Below are 12,189 nucleotides of genomic sequence, written 5' to 3'. Positions count from 1 at the left end.
AGGCAACAGCAAAAGTCACATTGATTTGCAGTAAATATTCATTGATTTGCAGTAAATATTCATTGATTTGCAGTAAATATTAATTCAAACACTGTACCTATGTTTTGAAGAAATCATATTTTATTTTTCCGATTACGAAGGGTTCGGTGAATGCACTGATGAAGCTTGCAGGGTTCACCACCTCCAGAAAGGTTAAGAACCACTGCTCTAGTCCATTCATAATTTGTGGACCACTGTTCTAGTCCATTCATAATTTGTGGACCACTGCTCTAGTCCATTCGTAATTTGTGGACACAAGGTGTTTCAGTGATTTGCGCCATCCTGTCAGGATTTGCTGCTAATTTGTGTGTTTTTGTCCTTTTTATGTATGAATGACAATCGTCATGGAGCGATGGAAGTATTCTGATATTTTAATAGATGTAGCAGCAAGTCACACATTTCAATATTTACTATTCTAAAAGTATAGAAGTAGTGTGTGTGTATACATATATATACACTTATATGTGTATATATCAAATATATATTTGTGTATATATATATATATATGTGTATATATATGTGTGTATATATATATGTGTATATATATATGTGTATATATGTATGTATGTATATGTATATATATATGTGTGTGTGTATATATATATGTATATATATATATGTGTGTGTATATGTGTATGTATGTATGTATATGTATATATATATATGTGTATATGTGTGTATATATATGTGTGTGTATATGTGTATATATGTATGTATATATATATGTGTATATATATATATATATTAATTGTATTCCTTTTTTAATTTGTAATTTATTCTAATTATTTATTTATTGCGATCACGAATCGCCGGCTTTTATTTTGAAAGAGTACGCGGAAATGCGTCGTCGTGGTTCCTGCAACTTGACACGCTTAACGTTGCAGCAAAGGCTGCGGGCTGCACGAAATCATGACCGTGAACGCATCGCGGGACCACTAAACCAGTCGTGCGTCCGTTTCTCTTCAAATGGATTTAATTGCGTAAAGTGTTTCGCTTCCGTCGCCGACGTTGACACGCACAACCCCCCCCCCCCCTCCCCCACCGCCCCTCGTTTCTCTCGACGTCCCGAGGTATGTTCTGGTTTATCACGTCAAATCATCTCGTTTCCTTCTGGGGAGGCTTTTTATTTCCATTGTCATATACTATTGTCGGCTTACTTACAGAATAACCAATTCCAGAAATAAGATGACGTTCATAACGGATTTGGTAATCTGGGTTATTGGCTGCAGACATGTTGGCCCGTCTTGAGAGGAGAGCTGAGAATCACATCGTCTCTTTTTTTGTTGTTTTATTGTTGTTACCCGACAGACCCCGCCTCCGAGGTGAAAAACACGCCAATCGGTGATGGTTATGGAGGATGATGGACTTCCCCACAGCCAATCAGAGCCAGACACCCTCTCAGCCGTGGGCGGGCCAGAACGGCTGGTCCCCAGCTTCACCTGTGGGGCCCCCCTGCGACCCTCTGCCCGGCTTTCAGCAGCTCAGCCTGAGCTCTCCTTCTGACCAGAGACCCCGCTACCAGCACCTGTCCAACCGGGGCTGCCAGAGCGGCGACCTCGCCTCCTTTCCCCCCACGGACGACGCTCGCCGCGGCACGCTTTATTCTAACAATGCTGACCACAGCGTGCGGCGTGTTTCATCCACGGTTCCAACTGCAAGCCGAGGGAGACGCACACCTCCGTGTTCCCTCCCTCTCATGACGGAAGGCACGCAGCCTGGAAATCTCCAACAAATGCCATTTTACTCCCCTCACAGCCCTTACCAAGGCGTATCTCCCCATTTCCTCCCCCCATACACACACCAGGGTCCACATCAAACACACCTGCCCATTAGCTCTCCATCACAGTGTGCCCCCGAGTCCTCGGCGGGGTTCACACACATTCTCGCCTCGCCCACGTCTCCCGTCTCACAGCTTCCCCGGTGGACCGACTCGGGAGGTATGTCTGTTTTGTGATATGCACGTGACGTGTTGCAGAGCCTCCCTTCGGGAGCTGATCCTTTTTAAATCAAATGACTCAAAAAATAATTTAAGGTTAGTGAATTTGAAAAAAAATAATAATAATATAGCTGCAGACAAAAAAATCCCCCATACTGCTGCATCGTCCAATGAGCAGCACAGGTCAGCCCCATCAATGCCAGGGTGTGTACGTTCAAACACCTGCTCTCTCCTCCATAGTGTAACTGTGTTTTCTCCTCAGGAACCATAAATGAGTTTGTTCCCAATGCAGCTGCACAAGACAGGAACATCACGTCACAGGTGGGGGAAAATACAGCATTAAATACAGCCATTAAAACATTACGATTATCGCCTGGCACGAAATGATTATATGTGCTTAACTGATCTGCAGCCTGCAGGTTATTTTCTCAGCTTATTTATTAACGCATCGTTCGGCCTACGAAATCTGCCTAAATTCATTCTATTTTTTTTACTCAATAAAATTGTTATATAAAAAAAATATATATATTATAAAGATAAGATAATCCTCTCTTTGTCCCACAATGGAGGACATTGCAGTATTACAACAAAAACAAGAAAGTATAATAAATAAAATAAGTAATCTTAACAGTAGATGTAATCAAATAAAACTCACAAAAATTTAAATTTAAAAGATATAATCTGACTGAATGGTTGAGTCCACAAATGAAATAGGGGAATATGACATTTTAATTAATCCGCTCACTGTTTCCGCTGCAGTCGAGATTCACCCTCAAGCTCTCGAGCTGTAAAATCAGCCGCTCACCATGTACAACTACAGGTGCATAATATTCAGTTATGTGTTAATATAATCTTCCATTTTAGCCTCGAAGCTGAAGAGTTTTAAAAATGCATTTTCAACGACACAATATCAGTAAATGTTTTTGGTTTTCATTCCACAGAGTAGAAAAGGGTGTCTTTCTAGACTCAATATTGCAATAACTGTATCGAATATTCAATCTAGGGACATGAAATAGCGTCCGTGTGTTTAAAATGATTCGTACAATAATACCATAAATGATCTCTTCGCAGTCTCCTAACTCTGAGTCTCGTTACGGCCTGGACCCCGAGCTGCTGCCCAGTGTTGTGAGTTCTCATTTCACATCTTTTATCGAACGGCTCCCGTGATTTCTGACCCTCATCTACTAATGTTTTTAAGTACAAATAAACGTTACATCTGTACTGCGTTTCTTTGACGATGAAATGAACAGATTTAGTGCCGATTAGTAAGTTCATACTTGTTAAGACATAAGCGTGAACATAGATATTTCACAGTGGATCGTGCTCTCGCTGTTTCGTACAGGTGACACCTCTGTCTCTCCGTCTCAGGTGAAGGTGATCGCTGAGGACGCGGCAGAGTGGGGGGGCAAGGTCTTCGTCTCGGAGCCCTTTTCCCGTCTTCCTCCTCTGGCGACTACTTCCTGTATCGTAGAGGACCGGGGTAAATGCTCACAACATACAGTCTTTATTCCTAGTGAGTGTTTTTTAGTACTTAAATCAGGCTTAAAACAAGAGGAACAAATTGTAATATAAACATAAACAACAACACTCAATCTCAGGAAAGTGGACTTCTAACTCGGAAAAAGCCTTCATGTGATGTGTGTCACTTAATGTTGCGGCTCAAGAACTGATGCAATTCATCAGATACTTTATAGATGGAAAGAAAGTACATAAGTATGTAATTAAGTATGTGAGTAGGTACGTACATATATACATAAGTATGTAAGTAAGTATGTACGTATATACATCATTATATGAGTAAGTATGTACGCAAGTAAATACGTAAGTATGTAATTAAGTATGTGAGTAAGTACGTACATAAGTATGTAATTAAGTATGTAAGTAAGTACGTACATAAGTGTGTAAGTATGTGAGTAAGTACGTACAGAAGTATGTGAGTAAGTACGTACATAAGTATGTATGTGATTAAATACGTAGATAAGTATGTACGCAAGTAAATACGTAAGTATGTAATTAAGTATGTGAGTAAGTACGTACATAAGTATGTAATTAAGTATGTAAGTAAGTACGTACATAAGTGTGTAAGTATGTGAGTAAGTACGTACAGAAGTATGTGAGTAAGTACGTACATAAGTATGTATGTGATTAAATACGTAGATAAGTATGTACGCAAGTAAATACGTAAGTATGTAATTAAGTATGTGAGTAAGTACGTACATAAGTGTGTAAAGTATGTGAGTAAGTACGTACATAAGTATGTATGTGATTAAATACGTAGATAAGTATGTGAGTAAGTAAGTACGTACATAAGTATGTGAGTAAGTATGTACATAAGTGTGTAAGTATGTGAGTAAGTATTGTACATAAGTATGTAAGTATGTACATAAGTATTAGTAAGTACGTACATAAGTATGTAATTAAGTATGTGAGTAAGTACGTACATATATACATAAGTATGTAAGTATGTCCGTATATACATAAGTATGTGAGTAAGTATGTACGCAAGTAAATACGTAAGTATGTAAGTAAGCGAGTACAAATATGAGTAAGTATATAAGTAATTACGGAAGTATTTAAGAAAGTAAGTTTGTAAGTAAGTTAGTATGCATGTCAGTTTTTACATAAGCATAGGATGTGCGTAAGTACGTTGGTATGGATGTAAGTAAGTACTTTATTCCCCCCAAGCCAACCTTCTTGTCATGCCCGTGTCCCCGTCGACCTCCAGGCAGCGCGAGTCCTCTGGCCATCCGCTCCGCCTCGTACTGCGTTCCCCGTGAAGGTCCGACTGCCCTCCTCAGCCGCCTGCCGCTGGGGGCTCTGGTCACCCCTCTGGCCAAGCTAAATGGAGAGGTCAGTTTTCAGCTTCTCTGCTTATTCTAGATTGTATTGTGTGTGTATTTTCATTTGAATTGTTTTTCGTTTTCTTTGTGTGGCCACTAGAAGCCCCTGCCAGTGTGCAACGAGCCCGAGTGTGTGATGGGTTGCGGTTGTTGCCGAGCCGCCATGTGCCCGGCGATGGGCTGGCAGGACTGTGGTCAGAGGTTTTACTGCCCCTTCTGTGGGAAACTCAGCGAAGGTAAGAGTTGACATTGACCATATCACGCAGGCTCAGTGTCATACCGGTCAAATAGCCGTGTTGAGTTATGGTAAATATAGATTCTCCTGGTCAGAAATAAACCGTTCTATTCTCGGGGATTGAAAAAAAATCCACAAATTTCGATGCCGCACCAACGTTTTCCTCCCCTGTCTTGTGTCCCAGTGCCGTGGCAACACTACCAGCCCACCAGAGGGGTGGAGGGCGTCCGGGTGGATAAAGACAACAGGCCTGAACTCAGCATGGGGTCCTACGAGATACTCCATTCTCAGAGGGTTCGTTTCCCCTTTTCTTTTTGGGCGACATCAAGGAGTAATCCCATTTATTGTCCTGATTCATAGCTTCTCAAATGTGGGGCGTTGTTTCTTTTCTGTGTTTTTTTTCACATCATTGTCAAATGTAATATCTTTGCTTTTGTTCGGACGAGACTAGTAATTTGAAAATGTGGGAAACTTGTGAACGGCACTTTTGCTCTTTGATTTTTTCGGACATTTTTTTGTCGACCGACATTTTCTTTAATTGAAAAGAAGATCGTCAGGTTACAGTTACAGTCGTCATTTGATGTCGAGAAGGACAAGAGTGCTCGTTATAACGAGGGGATGACTATAATAACTATGGAAAGAGTGAAATCACAGCTCCCAGAATCATTCACTATATATTACATTATTTGTACAATTTCTTGATGGTCTCAGAATTGCACAGGGAGAGCTGCATTGTGTGTGTGTGTGTGTGTGTGTGTGTGTGTTTGTGTGTGTGTAAGCTGTTGTACTTTTTAATTTCAGGGAGAACCTGCTGCACTGCTGCTAGCCGTCGATGTGTCTGCATCAGCGGTGAGAGGAGGACATTTGGAGTTTGCAACACAACAGATACTCACTCTGCTCACCTCTCTGACGAGGTACAACACACTCCCATCCAGCTACAAATGCACACTCCCTGTGCAGGTTTGGGAATACTGGGAATACCATAGGGACACGGGTCTGTGGTCTGGTTTCCTCTGATGTGTGTGTGTGTGTGTGTGTGTGTAGGGAGGGTGGCGATGCCTTGTCGGACTTCCGCGTTGGTTTGATGACGTACGACAGTAGGATCCACCTGTACGACCTGAGCCCGGCCCTGTCCCGCCCACACATGCTGGTCATCGCGGAGACGGAAGACCTGCAGCTTCCTGTGAGGGAGGGGCTCCTGGTGCCCCTGAAAGACTGCATAGACAGTTTAGACAGGTAACCAGAGTCCAGTTGTATGCAGCCCTATTATATATAAGTCATATTTTAAATGTTATGTTCATTGTGCTCTAGCGTTACGAAGCTAGCCTAATTCTGATGGGCTCGGTTTTAGTCCACCTGGATTTAAAGACGGACTGATTTAGATGTTGGAGGTCAAAGGTCAAGGTCGCCGTGACTTCACGTCCGTCCCATTCCTTGTTAAATCCGGGGCGGCAAACCTCCGGTACTGAAGAGTGGAAGACATCGCGGAAGTGTCTTTTAGAAGATTAGAATACGGAGGTCGAAGGTCACTGTGACCTCACAAAACACATTTTCGGCTATGACAAAAAAAAAACATTGGGGGATTAAATAGGACAATTCTGCAGAGATCAAACGATGACAGCGACAATTCGAGATTCATTAGATTTTGAAAGGGAACTATCGGCACTGATATTTAGTGGATGACGACGTCTCAGAGAACGCACGACCCAAAAATCTTGTCAATTAAATGTGCTCTGCAGACCCTGTTGGTCTAGAAAAGGGGCCGGTTCATGGGCTGCGTTTAAGAAGCTAATGCGCGCGTGTGTGTGTGTGTGTAGTGTGTTGCAGCTTATTCCTCAGTTGAGTCCAGAGTGTGACGAGTCGAGTGGCGTTCCCATGGAGATGCCGGTCAAGGCCGGGCTCGCCGTGCTGCAGGTCAGTGATCGCCGCTCAGACTTTGACGTGGCTTTCCTCGGACTTCATTAAAAGTTTCTCCCGACTTTATTGCGGCTGCACATGGAGGGATACTGTCGATGATTATCGGCAACGGTGTTACTTTACCACGTTAACAACCTCTCTCAACGACGCCAGGATAATCAATGACAGTGGACAGTTAAAATAATGTCATTTGGGGGTCATAAAATATATTTTTATCTTATTCAATTCATGCCAGGGACTATTTATAAAAAAAGATATATTCTTCCCATCTGCAGTAACAGACTCTTAATTTATTTGTTTAGCATATTTCATTGTACATTAAAAAAAAAAGAAAAGTTTATTGTTTGATAATGTTTTTTGTCACGCCCAACACACCAAGCTAAATTCTTTGTATGTGCAAATGTATTTGGCGAATAAACCGTTTCAGATTTAGATTCTGATTCACTTAACTGCAAACTAAAATGAGTGACAAATATAAATATATGAATACATTTATTCTCATCTCACTCAATTTAATGTTCTTCAAACACTGTCAATATTGTTTTGTTATTTATTATTACGTCTACGTTTAGGCCCTGAGTTGTCCTGGCAAGCTGCTGATCTTCCACACTGCCCCTCTGATAGAGATGGGACACACACACTCGGCCTCAGGGTTCTTTGGCGCCAACAAACCAAAGGTACGTAACACGCACACACACACACACACACACACACACACACACACACACACACAGCATTCACTCCAAGTATGAAGAAAGTTTCACGATTGTTTGGCTGCATTAATTGCCTCTTCTATCTTTCTACCCAGTCCATCTTTCAGCCGTCGGAGATAGCCATCTCATTGGCCAAGGACTGCGTCCGTCAGGGCTGCGGCGTTCACCTGTTTGTCCTCTCCCAGCAAGATGTGGGCGGGGCTTGGCCGGGCCACATTCCATATCTAACAGGCGGAGCTCTGTACACCTACGGCCACCTCCAGGTAATACCGGCAGCTCCTCCCCCATCGTAGCGCTGGAAATGGCACGAAATGAAAGCACGTGAAGACGAAATCTGTTGAAGATTGATTTTTTTTTTGAAGTGAAAATACCATTTTCACCCTTTTACCAAAAAGTGGTGCTTTTAGCTGCATTTTGGTGGAAAGATGAATGTTTGGAACACGCACACAGACGAGTTGGAGGTCTCATTGTGTTCCCACTGCAGGGGGAGTTGGACAGAGAGCGTTTCAGCACTGATCTAAAGAGCATTGTAGAGACGGACACGGGCTACAAGGCGGAGCTCAGGATTCTTGTCAGCAAAGGTGAGTTTAAAAAAAAAAATATTGTGTATGATTATGCGGACGGAGGTACCTGTGATTCCACCATCTGTGCCCCCCCACAACCCCCCCCCCACCCTGTCCTCGCCAGATATGCGCGTGTCCGGCTGTTACGGGCTCTACATCCCCGAGTCCAGCCCCAGCCGGGTTGCTATGGCGACCCTAGACCGGAGGACGACGCTGGCCGTGGAGCTCGCACACACCAGAGCTCTGGACGAGACCAGAGGTGTAGCCATACAGGTGTGTTCGCGGGCCATCGGTTTTAAATTTCCACACCGCTCACTTTCGTCGCCTTCCTTTCATTTAAATCCTTCTGTTGGACGGGATTTATTTTTTTAACTGTTGGACCATTTGTGATGCATTTTATATACTTTTTTTAATATATAAATAACGCATTCGGGTTGACGCACTTAATTTGCAGTTTGACGACACTGAAACTTGCTTAATCTTAATCCTGATCCACCTCTCTCTCCCTTCGTGTGTGTGTCAGACTGTACTGTCCTACAGCACCCGGACGGGCGACAGGAGGACCCGGGTTCACACTCTGACCCTGCGATGCTCTCCTCGCCTGCAGGACACGTTCCGGCAGTACCAGGCCCAAACATTACTCACCTTCTACTGCAAAAAAAGTGAGGAACTTCTACTGTAGATGAGTGCGTTATTGACATAATCTTCATTGTGCTCTCTGTAATGGTATCAGATACTTTGTTTACTTCAGTATATTAAGTGCTCCGGTTGGCAAAATAATCCATATTATGTAATTGAAGTGACACATTGAGCCCTTTTTGACGTCAACATTTGTCAATGTTCAACTCATATTGATGCCTTTTTAATTATGCAATTCGTGAACAAATGAGACCATGATCAATATGGTTTATAGATTCCCTCATACCTGAGATATTGTTGTTAATGAAGCCTACATTATTTATCATAAACATAAGATCTTTCTGTTTTGAGTCATAAAACAGTCCAGTAGATTCCCCTCTAAATCTGAACTGTAAATATAATGTGGTATGTATTGTGTAATAGATATTTATTTATATATATAAAAAAATATATATATATATATATATATATATTTAAAAAAAAATATATATATATATTAAAATACATATATATATATATATATATATATATTAATATATATATATAAAAAACAAATATATAGATATATATTAAAAGAAATATATATATATATATTTAAAATAATGATAATATTCAAAGCCATTAGATACTGCCTTCTTAGGTATGTTAGAGTTTGTTTTACAGTCGTTCTTAAAATGTCACATAAGACGACATTAATGTGTGTTTTTTTGTGTTCACGCCCAGTTTACTGTTCAGCGTTGGAGCGCCCTCTACAGGAGCTGAGGGAGGAACTGCAGACGGAGGTGACGGAAGCATTGGCGTCCTACCGCAAACACTGCTGCTCCGCCTCGGTGTCTGCTGGACAGGTGAGCTTCGGAAACATTAAATGCACTTCATGCTTTTAAAAACAAATGTACTCTTGTAAAGGTCTAAAAAGAGTTATTGTAAAGAAACATTGGAATGTTCTTATATCCGTATCTTTCCTACTTTAACTACGGCATGGGTTTTGATTGTGTGTGTGTGTGTGTGTGTGTGTGTGTGTGTGTGTCCTGTAGCTGGTCCTCCCTCAGTACCTGCGAGCGCTCCCCGTTTACATCAACAGCCTGAGGAAGAGCGAGGTGCTGCTGCCGGGCCTCCGGAGCTCCGTCCACCAGCGGCTGCAGCGGCGCTGCCAGGTGCTCAGCATGGACACCTGCAGCACCTCCACCCACTTCTACCCTCTGCTGCTGCCTCCGGTCCGCACCGCCACGGGTTATTTCTTTATGGCAAAAAAACAAAGCGGTGTTGACCTGTGACCTTTTATCTCCACTGACCCAAATGGTGGCCGTTATAATAAAGTCACCTCGGTGGCGGTCTGGTTCATTCACGTAGCGGTCGGCATTATCTATTGTTTCTTCCTCCGTCGCTTTGACGCAACACTTCAGTTCATTTTCTCTCGTTTGACCCCTGCAGCCGCTCTCGGTGGACCGCTCCGGCTCGCCGAACCCGGAGGAGGCGCTGCGCTGCTGTGCTGCCAGCCTGGAGCCCGGATGTCTGTATTTGGTGCATGCACCCCTCACCCTGCTGCTCTGGGTGGGCACCCAAGTCCCAGAATGCACCCTGGCGGAGCTCTTCAACGCCAGCTGCTTCTCCTCCCTGCCCTCCGGAGAGGTAAGAGATGTCAGACGATCGTAGCAGGGAGCAAATAAAACGGCCAACTGAAATGACATATTTTAAAGTTGAAAAAAATAATTAATAATGTAAATAATGGCTTTTGATTTTCTGTATCCGCTTCGTGTAAAGGTTTCAACAATTACGTAATAATAAAAAAAACATATTAATTTATTTATATATTTATATATATATATTTATTAATTTATATATATATATATATATATATTATAAGTAACAATCAAAACATTTATTAATTTATATATATATACATATATATATATATACATTTATATATATATATATATATTAATTTATATATATATATATATATATAAATGTATATATATATATATATAAATTTATATATATATATATATATATATATATAAACCTTGTGAAGTAATATAAAAAAAAGTTTCATGTGAAGAAGCCTGATGATGACTCACAACAGAGCTCAGCAGTTTTTATTCTTGTGTTTCTTCAGACCAAGCTGCCCGTCCTCGACAACCCCCTGTCCGTCGGCGTTCGATCCCTCATCCACACGCTGAACTCCGAGGCGCCGTGCGCCCGCCAGGTGAGCCTGCCGGTTGCCGGGCGCCCTGCTGCTGCGGCGGCGGCCGACGCCTCCGTGACCCACGAAATGACTCACTGTGATGCCGTTTATGTCAGTTTTGAGCTGCCTTCTGAGGAACTGGAAAAGCGAAGCAGGGGGCCCTTTTTTTTCACGTGAAAAAAACTATAATATTAACTTTGGCCCTGTTCCATTTAGGTGGGCCAGGGCCCTGCTGTGATGCACGCTGGCTCACCGGAGAGGCTCTAACACACTAAATAGAACGGGGCCGTGAGGATGAATTACAGCTGCGTTTACCCTCCTACGACATCTTTTTCTATACTCCAGTATCTCGTGTTACTTTATAAAACAGGTGCAATTTGCAATTTCTAATACAGAGGAAGTTAGTGCTCCTCCTCCTCCTCCTCCTCCTCCTCGATCTCATTTCGGGATACGTGTTGACTGACTTTACCACCTGTCTGTTTGTTTCTCTGTCTCAGCTGCAGGTGGTGAAGCAGGGCGACGCCTGCGAGGAGGTCCTGCAGCGCCACCTGGTGGAGGACAAGAGTCCCAACGGCGGGGCGTCCTACGCCGACTTCCTCTACCACCTCCACGTCAACTCGGTCCGGGTTCTGCAGTGACCTCACGCGCACACTTTCACCACGGGAGCTAATGTACTCCTCGTTATTATTATGTGGAAATATCCAAGGCCTGTTGTCAGAGAACCAGGCGGTGCATGGGGGGCTCTTTTAGATATGTTTGTTTAACGTGTGTGTGTGTGTGTGTGTGTGTGTGTGTGTGTGTGTGTGTGTGTGTTTAACATGTGCTCCATGCTGTTCTGAAAAATGTGTTTACAATGTTCATTTATTTATTCCCGGTGTGTGTGTGTGTGTGTGTGATGCCCACAGTGTGTTCTGTTTGTGAATAACCCGTAAATAAACAAATCAATAAAGACTTTAATTTAACCTTGATTGGGGCATACTGCATGTGACATACTATGTATGTATACTACGTATGTATTGGGACGGACTAAATATGTTTCTGGCGTACTAAACAGTATTGGTACGCCGGTATTTAGCACGAAAAACTAAATCCCCCAATTCGACTCCTTTAATATTTGCCGAT

At 42.6% G+C, this 12,189-nt stretch overlaps 1 protein-coding gene across 1 annotated transcript; it reads left to right on the top strand.

Annotated features, from left to right (window-relative positions):
* Positions 1 to 904: 904 nt before the first annotated feature.
* Positions 905 to 12,027, top strand: si:dkey-13n15.2 (protein transport protein Sec24C). The gene is made up of 21 exons (XM_034541775.1): positions 905 to 1,109; positions 1,348 to 1,976; positions 2,238 to 2,296; positions 3,047 to 3,100; positions 3,344 to 3,455; positions 4,701 to 4,825; positions 4,916 to 5,051; positions 5,235 to 5,344; positions 5,852 to 5,964; positions 6,095 to 6,286; positions 6,868 to 6,964; positions 7,540 to 7,644; positions 7,776 to 7,943; positions 8,165 to 8,261; positions 8,368 to 8,516; positions 8,767 to 8,905; positions 9,606 to 9,727; positions 9,917 to 10,096; positions 10,314 to 10,511; positions 10,999 to 11,088; positions 11,565 to 12,027. Exons 2-21 carry the CDS (start codon positions 1,397 to 1,399, stop codon positions 11,703 to 11,705), a joined length of 2,967 nt encoding a protein of 988 aa, XP_034397666.1. The 5' UTR covers positions 905 to 1,109; positions 1,348 to 1,396; the 3' UTR covers positions 11,706 to 12,027.
* The last annotated feature ends 162 nt before the right edge of the window (positions 12,028 to 12,189 follow it).

Source organism: Cyclopterus lumpus, chromosome 9 (assembly GCF_009769545.1).
Source record: "Cyclopterus lumpus isolate fCycLum1 chromosome 9, fCycLum1.pri, whole genome shotgun sequence".
Lineage (NCBI taxonomy): Eukaryota > Metazoa > Chordata > Actinopteri > Perciformes > Cyclopteridae > Cyclopterus > Cyclopterus lumpus.
Note: the sequence above shows the minus strand (reverse complement) of the source record. Positions and strands in the feature narration are given on the sequence as shown.